This window comes from Strongylocentrotus purpuratus, unplaced genomic scaffold (assembly GCF_000002235.5).
Source record: "Strongylocentrotus purpuratus isolate Spur 01 unplaced genomic scaffold, Spur_5.0 spur5_scaffold_5, whole genome shotgun sequence".
Classification (NCBI taxonomy): domain Eukaryota; kingdom Metazoa; phylum Echinodermata; class Echinoidea; order Camarodonta; family Strongylocentrotidae; genus Strongylocentrotus; species Strongylocentrotus purpuratus.
The window spans coordinates 9,987,218-10,002,363 of NW_022145611.1; the positions used below are offsets into that span (position 1 = coordinate 9,987,218).

Consider the following 15,146-nt stretch of genomic DNA (forward strand, 5'->3'; position numbering starts at 1 on the left):
TTTCTGTGGATATTGTGTTATACCAAAATCAAGACATATTCAGTGGGTCTAAGATAATAGTTAATTTCTCAACCACTAGAGTTTTGAAATATTCTTGTGAAAGCTGACAGTTCTCATTTACCTCATTCATATATTAAATATATATTATTTTAAATACAGCTCTTATTTATTAATCATACTTCTTTTCATTGTTTTACAGGGTGATCAGCTCAACCTGGTATGTTCCTCTCAATCCCTGGGTCATGTACTCCTTGGAGCAGAAGGCTTCGGCAATCGAAACTGTGTACTAGAAGAAGCTTCCAACCAGGTGAGTTGTGTTTATACTTCTGTCATGTTTTCGGTGAGCTTCGTGAGATTGAGTGGCATGAAAAGACGTGTCCAGAATGCAAAATGCGTTAAAGTCAGTGATTTCTGTTAATTAAAAGTTCTGTTGGACACATCTGAATGTAAGTGTAGCCAACATTAAAGGGACTTCGTAACATTGTTTAGATGAGAGAAAATGGTGCTAAGGTAGTACAATTAAAGATAATCTGAAAGTTTGAGTGAAAACGGACCATTATTAATGATAAAAATTGGGAAAAACCTGATCAATTCTTTAATTTTCCCAACTATATCATTAAAATTTAATTAAATTTTAGGTGAATGTAAATTGTCACAAAGCAATGAATTGGCTCAATATACCATTCCAGAACATTCAAGTGTTGACAATTTCTTGAAAGCCTGTCTTATGTCTTTTTTTTCAAGGAAAAACGGTTGGGAAAATTCAAAAATGGTTGGGAGAATTTACTGTTAATCATTGTTAGAGGGTGTTGCACAGTGACGCCTTCAAAGAAAACCATAAATATCTTTGTGGTTTGAGAATTTTCTCTGGGTTTTTGCATTTGAGAGGGTTAGTACAGTAGAAAGAATATAATAAGTAACATTTCATACAAAAAATTACACATTTTTTTCATCAACTTTCAACAATGTTGCTGAGTCACTTTAAGCCTCATTGAGAAGGTGTATGCATTTACCATTTCTGTATCTGAGCGATGAAATTTTATGTCTGCGTGATGATTTTGAACAATTATGCGGTTTGTGTTCCTTGCATGTCTTTTGGTGCCACTACGTTTTGCTCCGCTACTGTAACGGTGGAATAGAAAGAGGAGACGGGGTGAGAAAAAGGACTTTAACATTAGCATGTTCTTCACAATCACTCTGTCATGTACGCGTAGGGGCTGAAAGATTCAGCAAACACGACTGTTTACCTAGAGAGGCTTCCAATCAGATCTGTTGCGTTGTGCTTCCTAATATTTGTATAAACCCATTGCCTCCAGGTACCGAATTGTCCTGTATTAAGCTATTGGAAGCTTAAGAATGCAGTAGTCTATGGATTAATCAATGGAATAATAAGGAGAGGGATGAGAAATGGGTTTGATTTTCCTCTTATTTTTTATGCAAAGATAATTGAATTTTGGCCTAGATAGTAAGAGTGTGTTCTATCAACACTTTTTATATTCATCAGGTTAAACATGCATTGTATTCCTTCGCCACCACTTTCAAGATTTAATAGAGGATATCTCTGTATAGATACTAAAGCACTAAAGCAAAAAATTGTTTTTTACAGAGGGCAAGATTCTAAACTAAGAATTGAAGAACAGAAAATGAAACATATTGTACACAAGGAATGCATATAGAAATTATCATATTTACATCTACAAATCCTTCAAACTAATTTTTTCTTTCACTTATAGGACTACCTCATGCAGAGGTGGACCGTAGTCTGATATATGTAGCTGTAGAATAAATTCAATGTCATCCGTTGAGAGCCAGAAGGGCATTAAGTCTGTGTACAGATATGGGTGTTAACACCCTTTTCGCTCTCGTCAGTAGATGTGTATCTTACTGAGCCTTCAGGCATTGACGGAAATGAAACAGTGATTTATCATCACATAAACCACTTTTGAGTAATTGGAGTGTTAGAAGGTGTTTATTTTGCCCCCAATCTAGCATTTACCCTCAAGACCACATCAAATTAAATGGGATAAAACCACTTTGACCTCTACCTCATGGGGAGGGGCAGGTTAGGGGTAGGGATAGGGAGGGGTTAGGGGTAGATTGTAGTGAAGAGGTAGACATGTGTAAGTATCCTCAACCTGTATAAATAGGGTTTACCTACTTTTAAGAAAAGGATGATTTTAATTATTACACTGAGGTCTCTTCATGAATTCACAGAAGCCAGCAAAGTTGAAAAATCAGATAAAAAGGGGAGGGAGATAGTGACGGAGGAAGGGACAGATAGAAGGACAGACAGATGGAGAAAGAGAGAGAAAGAGAGAGAGAGAGAGAGAGAGAAAGAGAGGGATTGAGAGAAAAAGAAAGCGAGAAGAGAGAAAAAAAATGAGAAAGAGAGAGGGGGAAAAAAGAAGAGAGAGAGAGAGAGAGAGAGACAGAGAGAGAGACAGATAACAAAGAGGGAATGAGGGGAGGGGGGGGGGGGGAGCAAGGGAGGGAAAGAGGGAGACCAGGGAGAAGGAGAAAGACTTCCTGGAAGAGAATGTATAGAATGTCCAGTTCTCATGTTCTCATTCTCTCATGTCTATGTGAAATAACGATTCCTGAAAGAAGAGAAAAATCATGTCCCCCCGGATATCTACTTTTGATGTGAAAGTGCAATTGCCTATGAGATCTAGTTCTGATGTGAAATTACTCATTCCTAATAGTTAAAAAAGTAATCTTTTAGATCTAGTTCTTAAATGTTAAACTAACATTCCCCTAAGAAAAAAAGTATTGTTGATGAGATCTACTTTTGATGTGAAACTACTCTTTGCCTAAAAATATTTTTTTAAAGTGCACTATGGGATTTAATTTTGATATGTAGCTACTTTTGCTTACAAAATATTTTCAAAGAAAGAGAGAGAGAGAGAGAGAGAATGAGATATAGAGAGAGAGAGAGAGAATGAGAGAGTGAGAGAAAGAATGAGAAAGTGAGAGAGAGAGAATGAGAGAGAGAAAGAGAGAGAGAGAGAATGAGAGAGAGAGAGAGAGAAAAAGAATGAGAAAGTGAGAAAGAGAAAGTGCGAGAGAGAGAGAGAATGAGAGAGAGAATGAGAAAGAGAGAGGAAGAGAGAGAGAGGGTATGTGATTGGGAGATAGCAAAAAAAAAAGGGGGGGGGGGGTCATAGCAGAAACTGTCAAAATGGGAGCTAGAAAGAGACACAATACACATAAATAAAGACAAAAGAAGAAAAAAAGAACAAAAAAGTGGAACATGAAGCTTGAAATGTAGATTTGATGTGAAAGTACTCTTATGTCCCAGAAATGTTCCCATGTAATATATCATGCTTATAGTGACTTTGTCTCCATATTGCACGCGCGGGATAGCAGAATGTGGCGGCTTTATTGATTTATGCTCTGAAATCTGATATTGCAACATTGCAGTACCTTCTCACACATACTTTGGTCATGTTCTGAATTATTTTTTTAAAGGGCAAAATTACGATAGCGGCGCGGAGAGCTAGAAGGGTGATAACTCTTTGGAAAGTGATATTAGTAAATGCCCTTCTGGCTCTGAATGCTGATAATACAAGCAGAAGTTATACATGTTAGACTCTTGTACTTTTACAAATCATATTGGAGCTAGAAGGGCATTAACTCGTATACTTCTAGGTCTCAGCGCCTTTATCGTGATTTTGCATTTTAAACAAAAAAATCAGAGCATGACCGAAGTATGTGTGAGAAGGTACTGCAATGTTGCAATATCAGATTTCACGGCATAAATCAATAAAGCAGCCATATTCTGCTGATGATGGGACTTTTTATTGTTTTCTGAATGTGCAAAGACATTGATAACTCATATTTCATAGAATTATGAGCAATAGTGTTAGTGCTTTACTTGTTCTTAATTCCCAAATCAGCAACATTTGTCTTTAAATGCAGTGAGAAAAAACCTATCCCCATAAATATGATATGAATAGTATTCATTTCTAATTGTAAAAGGGTATAAAAGTGTATGTAACCAATCATTATGCATGTATAAAGAGCAAAACAGAGTCAACAAGAGCAGTCTCCTTTTCCCTTAAATCAAATTAACGCCCATATGGTTCTCAGTAGATATGTTATTACCTGACAGTGGAAGGTTATTCAATTTGTGGATTTGAACCCAAATTTACCCAGAGTTACAATCTAAGCCGTAAAAATGAGATGCAAAAGCGGAATTACTTGTGAAATTGGTAAGTAGGAGTATTTTGCTACCTGTATTCAGTAGCAGCTAATAAAATCTGTGGTTTTGAACTGAAAATACTTGTAGACTGCAAAATTTGAGTTTATTGGTACCTGTATTCATGCAAGTGGTTAATCACATAAATTATTTTGAGCTTCACTGCGCAGCAGGTATCAAATTTGTCGCCGCGAAATAGCAAGGTCATTTCCTTGGATGCACTAGTCATTATTCAATTGCTTTTCCTTGAGCGGTTTTCTCTATCTCTGCCTATGTCTCGTATTGTCTACATGTCTCTATCTATGTATGCATCCCTCTATTCCTCTTCTCTCTTTCTCTCTATTCTATCCTTTTCTCTCTCTCTTTCTCTCTCTCTCTAATCATCGCTCTATCTCTATATTTCATTACTCTCTTTTTGTCTCTTTCTCCTATATTTGACTATCTCTATTATCTTCCCTCATGCTCTCTCTTTCTCTCTCTTTCTCTCTCTCTCTCTTTCTCTCTCTATCTTTGCATCCTCCTGTCTTTGTTCCTTATCTCTCTATCTCTTATTGCTATCTCTGTTTCTCTTTGTATATCTCTATCCCTCCCTCTGCCTATCTATCTCTCTGTTGTATTTGTTCTCTCTTCCTCAGTCTCCATTAACATATCACTCCTCCATCCCTTCCTTGTCTATTCTTTATCATTTTCTCTCTCTGTTTTTTGTTACGCCATTCTTTGTTTTTCTCGTATCATCTCTTATGTTATTGTTTGTTATCATCATGCTATCATTTTTTCTTTCTATCTTTTCTCATGTTCTACGTTTCTTCCTTCTATCACCTTCTCTTATGATATTCTTTGTCTTGATCATTCTATCGTTTTCTCTCTATCTTGCCTTATGTTATCCTGTGTTTTTATTCTTGTACTGTAATCTCTTTCTCTCTTTCATTACTTTCCCGTCAAAACACACTCACTTCCGGTTGAAGATCGCTTACTGGTAGATTAATGTTCACACTGATGCTAGACTAGGGTTTGGGGCGATTTAGAAAGCTAGACGGTCTGGAAGACCACATCGCGAGGTGGTCTTCGGGAGCGGTCCAGAAGATTGCTTCCTGGCACGGTTGTCTGTTCACACTCACAGTTAGACCGATCTAGCCTGGATCTGTCCAGGAAGTAAGTGAGAACGGGTTCTAACCCTCATATCTCAATCTCCCTCTCTCTGTCTCTCTCGTCCATTTTTGAGGAAGACCTTTCTTGTGCCTTCTCTCGGCAGGGGATTGATGTGAAGCCAATCGTGAAATAACCGTGAGAACCTGTCAACCATAGCACATCCTGATAATGATGATGTATTCCCATGGCAACTCCTATCAACCATCAGCCATGGCTGCCGACTGAGGATATGAACTCTAGACGTAATTTATTCATGTATATTCTGGAAGACCGGACGTGGGACATTTAGGTTAATGAGTCTAGATGTTAAAGGGGGTGCAACATGACGAGACTATGTGTCTTTCCCATGGCCTGACTCAGAGCCAATTGAGTATAATATGACTACAGACGATGCAACCGCAGTATTCATGTGCGTGAAACATACGCAAAACAGAAGCGTGGGGAGAAGTTTGGTCTGTTTCTCAATCGCTAGCGCGGGCTGACCATCAATCAAGTCCTTTCGTTTATGTGTAGTTGACCAAAAGATATTGTAGATGGCATTAACCAGTATTTGCCATGCTACACCCCCTTTAATTGTGAGACTGCAAGGGAATATATTACTATTCTTTGATTGAATACATCAGGATTGTATTCTTCAACTCATGTCTTATTAGTTCTTTTTGTGTTTAGCATACTTGAATATTAAATTTTTCCTGTTTGACCCTGAAATTCATTATACCGGTTTTGAAGTTTCTGATTTCTTGCAAACATCTCTGATTTCAGTTCTTAAGGCTGATCATGTGTCAATGTGATTAGAGGGTTTTGTTTTAGAGAGATAAAAAAACAAAATAATATTGGACCTGACGAAACTAGCAGCCTTCTCCCTATTCTGTTCAGAATTTAAAGGAAACATCTTAAAATGATATTAAAAGAACAGGATGCTTTATATATCTCTCCATCATTGTGAAAAAGTGACAATTAGAACTCTAGTATTTAGAATGAGTTGTTGATAATAGTAATAATAATAAAAATGGTGTTTATAAAGTGCTTACTCTCGAAGTCTCTAGTTCTTGAACTCCCATTGAGTTTTGAACTTCACTTAAATATAGGATGTGAATTTCACACATACTTGGAATACTTCATATGAAAGATGCCTTTTTTGTCTTTTGTCGCTTCACACATTTTCTTTTCTTCGATGATTTTCTGGTTGGAAGACTGGTGTTGAACCCTTTTTGACCTTCTCCTTACTGGGGCGTAGAGAAGAAAGTATGTGCGGAATGGGGATGCATGCTGATAATTCTGGAGAACCAGTCTCATTTTTCAAAGGATGCTTCACATTGTATGGGTTAAATTATAGGAGTGCTGTGGTGCATCATGTCTCGTCTTTTAAGAGACTTTGTGTCTTGTCACTCTCACGTTACATTTATGTAGTCACATGAAATTTAAACCTTTGTCTTCTTTTTGTGAGTTGAGTGTTTTGGGGATATTTTGGGACTTATTTTTAGTCATGATGGTACTTGAGTGTCTTAGATGGGATGATCATAATAGCGAAGGCCCGGAACTATTTTTGTGTCATTCTGCGAGTAGGGTTACTGGTGACTGTGTAACACTACACTGTTCATGAATTTGATGAGATGCTTTTACTATATGCACTATGTATAAGGTAAAATATGGGACAAAGTTCAACCAATAAACTTGGCACCAGTTTGCCCTTTTGTGAAGAGAATACTCAAGAAGCTTTTGACATTAATATGGTCTTCAAGGTTGTTGTAACATAAAAATGTATGTTGCTCCCTTTGTATGCAATATCTACCGTATCTAATAACTAAGATTTAAATATCCTGTTGATTTAAATATCTGATTAATTTGAAGGAGGCATTGTGATGTTGAGTCTAAAGTGCACAGAGAATTTATATTGTAATGTGATATGTGTTTACAGAACAGAAGAACATTTATTATGCCATTTGAACTACATTACATCTTAAAGATAAAATATTTACCATTAAGGATTAGAAGCAGATAGGCTTATTGCTGTTGCAGACAAGATGACCCTTTGTTTACCGATGGCATACATCATATTTTGTAGGGAGGGCTCTTGATCTTATCATTCTCACATGTGCTTGTCAATCTATGTGCCTTGATCAAGGCCATGCAGTGATCAGAGGGGAAGGACGTTACTGATAAACACATTAGGTTTGTTTTCATCAGCCCGAGTTGGCCAAATAGCTTGCTATTTTGTGACCCGGGAAATTAGCCCGAAGTTTAATACAAATCGCGTCTTAATAAACTCAAGCTTGAGAAATTTGCTCAGTGTTCACGCATAGTGAGAGTCTTTGGGCTGGTGATCTAGCTAATTTACCGGATCAGAGCTGATGAAGAGAGGCCTTTTATTTGTATGAGATCTTGATAAAGAATCAGGGTTGACTCACTGCCTCAACATCATTTGTGAGGATTGAGAATTGTGTGAGGTTTGACTGACATAACATCAAATATTGAATACAAGGTTAATTTCGCTATCCCTTGAAATACATATTTAATGTGATATGAATGTATGCTCTGTGTGTAGATGTCATATATGTGTCTTTTACATTTCCTTTTTTGTAAAACAATTACCCTTCTGTAAAACGGTTAATCTGATGCTATGGCCTTCTTGCTGTTGCATCTGTTCATCTGGTAGGATGATTTGTTGAGTTATACTGAATAGTATAATCTACTTACCTTCAAATACTTCCAGGCTTTGCAAAGGTATGCCCTGCTTAAATACAAAGGACAATGTTATTATCTGTTTAGAGTCAGAAGGTTGTTAATGCTGTATTAAAGTATATGAGTAAATGCCCTACTGGCTCCAAACAGAGGATAATTTCATTTGAGACAGAGGAATTTCTTTCCAGTCAAATGCTTCAGCATACATTGGTGTCCACAGCAACAGTTTGGTAGAAAAGGGGATACTTTACATTAAAGTACAAAAAAAAAATTAGGAGCCATTTTGGTGTTTTTATTCTATGTATAGCTTATCGTTGCATTTCATTGAAATAGATATTTTGGTAATTCCCTTTTTCAGGTAAAAAAAAGTTTAATTATTTTATTGATGAACCAAATATGTCAAACACTTTGACAGATACATGTAAGAAAATCATAAAGGAAATGAAGGATTTGAAATCAACTTTAACTTTTAACTTTAATTGACTGCTGCATTATTCCATTCCCATAGGCTTTAATACAGGAGCCGCTAGGCTCTCATAGGCAATAGGTCAAGAGAAGTTTTTTGAATGTCATTATATGCCATTGCACAAGACCCAAGAGTTAAAGACACAAACAAAATTAGAGTCTAATGAATCAGGCAAACAAACTATGAATTGGATGTAAATGCAAGATAAATTGGTGGATAACTGAGCTGACGAGAAATAGAATGACTTCGATTTCATTAACTTTGACAGTCAGTTCGAAGTGTAATACCTAAGGTCAATTTCTTAATGATATCAGTGCTTGCAGTAGGTAGCCAAAATGTACACTCCTGAAATCAATGACATAATCAGTATTTGTTATAATTTAGAATTCCATGATATAGCCAATGTCAAGTTCATTTAATGTTTTGGTTATTTCTAGTTATGGTTGCAGATAATTATGTTTTAATAGGAAAGGCATATGTAGGGTCTTTTCTTTTTTCTTTTTATTTAGTGGATTGGTTGATTATATATGGGTACATTTCATTCTTGTTAGTTATAAGAACGATAAAGAGAAAGATAGATAGAGGGGGAGAGAGAGAGAGAGACCGCGGGGTGGGGGGTGGCGATAAGCAGAATTTTGATTAAAATTAAGGTGCATAGAAATAGTTATAGAGAGGAAATAGAAGAGAGAGAGTGGGAGAGAGTGTGAGGGAGAGAGCATACAAGAGTGGAAGGTAGAATATCCCCTATGTCTTTATATGGAGATGTGGTTTCAGCTACCAAGCTGGTTTCCAAAGCAGTCTCTGTCATCACCACATCTCTGTCAGACACGCTTTCACCCCAGCAGTAGCGCATCCACATGAGCTCTTTTATTCACCAGACTCAATCCATAAGTGTACTTGAGAGAGAGTAAGAGAAGGGGGGGGGGGGGGGGGGGGGGGGGGGAGAGAGAGAGAGAGAGAGAGAGAGAGAGAGAGAGAGAGAGAGGAAGGGGGAGTGTGTAGTCTCGAGGCACACACTCTAATGTGACACTTCCACACAATAAAGTCTTGGGCTGAGCCTAACACTGTCAGTCTCTGGCCGTGAGCAGCTATAGCACAGGAGCTATGGCATTCAGTAGACCGTGCAATCTGTATAGTCTTTCAAATCAGACACCCTGTCACCCATCACGACTGACACGGGTTTGTGTCTGCATACTAGTGTATTTGTGTGAGTGTGTAGCGCTGGCTTGTCATGTGGTCTGCGATTGGTAGTCACGGCCTTGTTCCAATTTAACATGTCACTTTGACTTTCGTTTCGGCTGTGTTGATGCTCTCTCTGTTCAGGCGCCGCTTTTTGCTAATGAATAAGAATTAGCAAAGAATTCCACTTTGGTGTGTGTGATTAGAAAGTTACATGTCTCTTTTGTTAATGCAATGGGAGGCATGTACGTGAGTCTTGATTTCTTGGAAACAATGAAGGAATTTGCTTGGGATTATCCTTTTAAGGATTTGTATTTGATTTATTTTGAAATATGGAGAATTTATGAACTTATTTTAAAACTGTAACATTTATGAATGAGGATTTGAAAGGGGCCAATTACTTTTAAAAAAATAGTTTTGTATTGGTATATGTAATATCTATATACAAAAATAAAAAATGAAAAATAATGATATGGCATTCTCTGGGGGTAATTGATAATTATTGTGAAAATACAGGACACCATAACATCATTGTATTCTGCATCAAACCCATGTTTCATTTTCTCAAATGAAATTATATCATATAAGAAGGAATTTTCCTTCTCTTTGTAGAGCCATAAAAGGAAGATAATCTGAAAGTGATATTGCCTGCTTAGGGCCAGAAAGGCCTCTACTTTGTGTTAAGGTATAAGAGTTAATGCCCTTCTAGCTCCAAAGAGATGATATTGTTTGCGGATGGCATAAACGACGAAAAAGGCGACTACACTGTATTGCGCTGAGTTGTATGTCGCTAGCATTAAAATGCCTGTAACTTGAAAAAAAAAACTTGCTTATTTGATATGAAACTACTTAAACCAGGTAGTTCAAGTGTATCTTCTCTTTTTTAAAATTATTTGGTTAAGAATGAAATCCATGTCATGTTTTACAAATGGTCCAAACCTTAGAAGAGAGTTTATATCAGAAATGTGCTTAAAGAGAAGGTTGAGTTCTGGGAAGAGGTGAAAAATAATTTGTGAGCATTATCATTCTTATTATGCAAGTGTGGAAGAACATCAGATAAGACATGTTCCCTGAAAAGCATGGCTCTTCAAATGCCTTCATATTCTAAATATGTCATATAACATCGTAAAACTCCAGGTAGGATTTTTACGCCACGTGTTCGTGTAGTCCCATATATATCTTTCTGTGTACAGTGTTTGTAACTTTACCAAGACTTGGCCAAATTTCTTATCATTTTGATGATTCCAGAACCTTGCAGTACACACAAATTCTTATATGCTAGATGATCAACCTTTTCTGGTCGATTCCACGCGGTTTCTTTCACAATGCAATCACATGACCAGAACTCAACTTCATCTTTAATGGAAGACAAGCATGTTCACTCTAGCCAGTTGCACAACGATATGTATTCAGAGCCAGAAGGTTATTCACTCTGTGGTATAGTATACTATTTAACGCCCTTCTGACTCCAAACAGATGATATCCTATCCGAGATGAAACTGCCAATGACTAGGAACAAAGCAAAGTGCAAACGAACAAGATCACGCAGTCATTGGTATATGGCCTCCATGCATCATTAATGATATACCTGCAGTGATCTAAAGATCAGGAAGCAGTCGCTAGGCTTCGGCAAAACATGTCTAAGATAATGCAGATATTATCATCATTGGAATTGGGTTAGAACAAAATGGAAACATGTGATTGATCATGAAATAATTATGCTCTAATGTTCCTATTTGTCATAACTTATGTCCACCATATACATAAACATTATTCAGGCTTTTGTAATAAAAAATGCACTGCATAATTTTGTCCAGCATTACTGAATGTTCATCCCTGCCCAGTCATTGCAGAATTAAAGGCTAAAATAGCTCAAATAGATATACCTTGATATTATTCCAATTTCTAAAAGATAAGGTTGTATATCGATTCAAATTTAAAATATTTGCTTGATTTCTATTCAAATTCTTTGCTAATTTATCTTCACTGTGTGAGGCAATCCTGATTTATTAAAAACAGACCTTTTAGTAAAATAATAAAAGCTTCTGTTAATGGTCATGCACTACCCAAGGGACGACTGCTTTACTGTGTATACCATCTCCGAAATAAGTATACAGCATGCATGTGAAGAGATCTCATAAATTTCCTGCATGGTTTCCAGATTCCTAGAAGGGTTCATGGTATGAAAGAGTCTCTGTAGATAACTAGACGCACCTCTCTTGCACAGACCAGTGAAGATGAATCTTTTCTGTAAAATGTAAAGACTAAAAGTGGGTAGGATTTTAAAGATTTAGAGTGAAAAATTTCTAGAGCTGAGGCCTAAAGTGTTATAAATAAGTAATATATACTTTTATGAAAAGAAACTGATGTGGAGATTAAGGGAAAGAAGATTGTGTATGATACTGATATGAGAAATAAACCTTACTGGGAGGCCTAGATATTTATTTTTGAAACCACATACTGAAAAAGTGGGTCACCAAAATCCATGCCGAAGTGAAGGTATCAATCCTGTTTTTTGAAGTAAGAATGGAAGTCAGAGAGAGAGAGAGAGAGAGAGATAGTGAGAGAAAGAGAGAGAGAGAGAGATAGAGAGAGGGGAGGGGGGGGGAGGGGTAGAAAGAGATAGAGATAGAGAGACAGAGAGACAGAAGTAATAAAAGAGGAGGTATTGTAGAAAGAGCAGTGAGTGGGGAGATGTAGTAAAATGAAGAAATAAGAGAAAGACAGAAAGGCAGAGAGTGTGGAGGGAAGAGATGAAAAAGGAAGGATTGTAGACAGAGCAGTGAGTGGGGGAGATGTAGTAGAATGAAGAAAACAGAGAAAGTGAAATAGATGTAGAACAAGAAAGAGAAAGAGAGATGAAGAGAGATATAGAAAAATAATATACAAATGAGTGAAAGAAGGACATTGAAAATAAGTCTGATGTTGAGAGGAGCAAGAGAGAAAAGAGGAGGGGTGGGGGAGAGACACTGCAAAATAAAGAGGAAAAAAAGGACAAAGAGAGAGAATTATATTTACTGAAGATGTTCAAAAGCCTCTCCACATCTTCACATCTGATATATCTAGATGAAAAAAGCAGAAAACATCCCTTCTCACAATGCTTCTGTCATTGAATGCCGTTTTACTTTGTGAATCGCCCAGGGGGCGAGATGGAGAGCATTGTTTGGCTCAAAAGTCACAATTTGCCTCGCGACAAATATACTGATCTTCTGAGATGATGGGAGGTAGAAAATTCTCATCTTTATCCTCTCTTGGAGGCATCCGTCTCTTCTTTTCTTGATATTTCTGAGAGTAAATTATTGAGGTGTGAGCAGGCGTGTATGTGGTCGCTTGGGACGACAGTCGAAACTGGGATGCCTGTTTAATAAGGTCATCGTTTGAACTCCTACTATAGATTTCTAACGTAATCTTTGCAATCTGTCTCCCTTCGTGTTTGACTTAGTTTAGGTCTAAACTCCTAGGGGAGTAATCAATTCATTGTGAAGATAGTTCTTGTATATGTGCCTTAATAACACCAATATTGACTCTTTATCCACTGCAAATCAAAGCCATATACTATACATGCATGTACATGTATGTTACATTCCAGCTGTTTGTGTGACAAATGTTGACTATGGCAGCCCACTCTTTGTTTCATTGGTCGACCAAGGTAGACAAAGGGTTAAAAGGTTCAATCACGATGAAATAGTCATTTTTACCATTACTCTCTTGGCTAAACTTTATAGAGATGGGTTAGTTTGCAGGCTCAAACCTGTGTCCTCAGTTTTGCCTAACAGTGTCTGCACTTCGAGACTAGACTCACGGCATACTGCATTAGCTATGTACTTTTGAAGTATTTGACACAGCCAGAGATTGACATAACTAGGCTCTGCTCAAGGCTTTAGGAATTGTGGTAACGTGTCAAATTAGAGTCTGCACCTGCAGACTAGGGAGGGATGGTGCATGAAAATGTATCTGTCCCTTTTTTCTCTCCGTTTCTTCAACATGCATCATCATTTTCCTCGCTCCCAGCCAGCTTTGACTCAATGAATAACCCCAGGTTTCGGGCAGAAGTAAATTCATTTAATTTATTATAAATCTACACACAACATAAGTAACAGACATTCATTATCTTCTAATTAGGATGATGTCATTCGTTACACATCTGCGAGGCAAGAAGGTACTTTTTATATCCCGTTGCGGAGGGTTATGTATAATGTTGCCAATTTGCCTTGGATCAGCTGTTCCCCATACAGAGAAGCTGCAGGGGTGATGTGCACTTCTGTCTCCCACACTGTGTGGTGTGGTGGGGAATAAAACATTTACAGAGTTGTGATTAAGTTAAAAATCTAAATGCCAAGGTTACTCATTATTGTTTTATACTGTAATTGTGCACACGCCAAAAATTAAAGCAACGCTATACCATCGATGGGATTCTATAAACTTTTGAAGGGTGGGAGTGGGGTGGGGGGCAGATGTATACTATAGTGCCATGTTGGACTGGAGTATCTAATTTTGAATGACAATGCAAGGGTGATGACATGTTGTTTTAGAGCAGGATGTTTATTTAGATAGATCTCCTATACAATTTTTTTGGGTGGAATTTATGTGATCTATTTCATGACACAGAAAATATAGTGTAGACAAAAGAAAATGAAGAAGTGTACAATTACAAAAAGTCATGGGAATTTGTATAAAATTTGATTTTGTCAGAAGGGAAGGGAGTTAAGGGAGTCAGAAGGGAATTAGCTCTGGGTTATATGATTTAGCATCCCTCTGACTTTCAGCAGGAGATATCATCAGAAGAGCAAATATCTAATTGAACATATATATAAACTTTTTTTCTCAAGATGTATAAGATAGATTCATGCACAGTTTAAACTTTTGTTTTAAACTCAAAAATGTTAATTTGAAATGATTCTAAATTTTAGATATTTCAGGTGAAAAATGCTTTTCATTTACAGATTATGTGCTGACAGATACATGTATCTTATTTGTACAAATTGAAAGGAAATAGTAATAACTTATCATGTTGTGGAATATAGTGATGTCCTGACACAGATGTTTGATGTTGATAATCATATTAATTGAAATGAAATACTATCATTTCAAGCTGCTCAAACAGAATTTCTGTGTGCATTGTCGAAGTTTATTTACTCTGGCATACATAACTGTTAGAACCTATCATTTTGGAACAGAGAGAGAGAGAGAGAGAGAGAGAGAGCATGCATGGTGTATTTACGCACATATCATCATTGTTTAATGTCCATATGTGGATATTTTTCTTGTTTACGTGCAAAAGGAAAACGTTTATACCTAAATCACAACAAAATGATGAAAAGGTACACAATAATGGTTAATACATGAGGGTTTATACATATACAAGTTTGGCTGAAAAATATCTGATTTATTTGATTTATATACATTTATTCTCTCTATATCAAATGATAATGCTGCGTGGTTATAAAATGCTCATTTAAATATCTTTTTTTT

At 36.8% G+C, this 15,146-nt stretch overlaps 1 protein-coding gene across 1 annotated transcript in view; it reads left to right on the forward strand.

Moving 5' to 3' along the window:
- Positions 1 to 203: 203 nt before the first annotated feature.
- Positions 204 to 15,146, forward strand: part of LOC580223 (ryanodine receptor 2) — a 173,182-nt gene continuing 158,239 nt past the window's right edge. Inside the window, exon 1 of the mRNA XM_030999251.1 lies at positions 204 to 307. Coding sequence (XP_030855111.1) covers positions 220 to 307 — 88 coding nt within the window. The 5' untranslated portion in view covers positions 204 to 219. The remainder of the gene's footprint in view (positions 308 to 15,146) is intronic.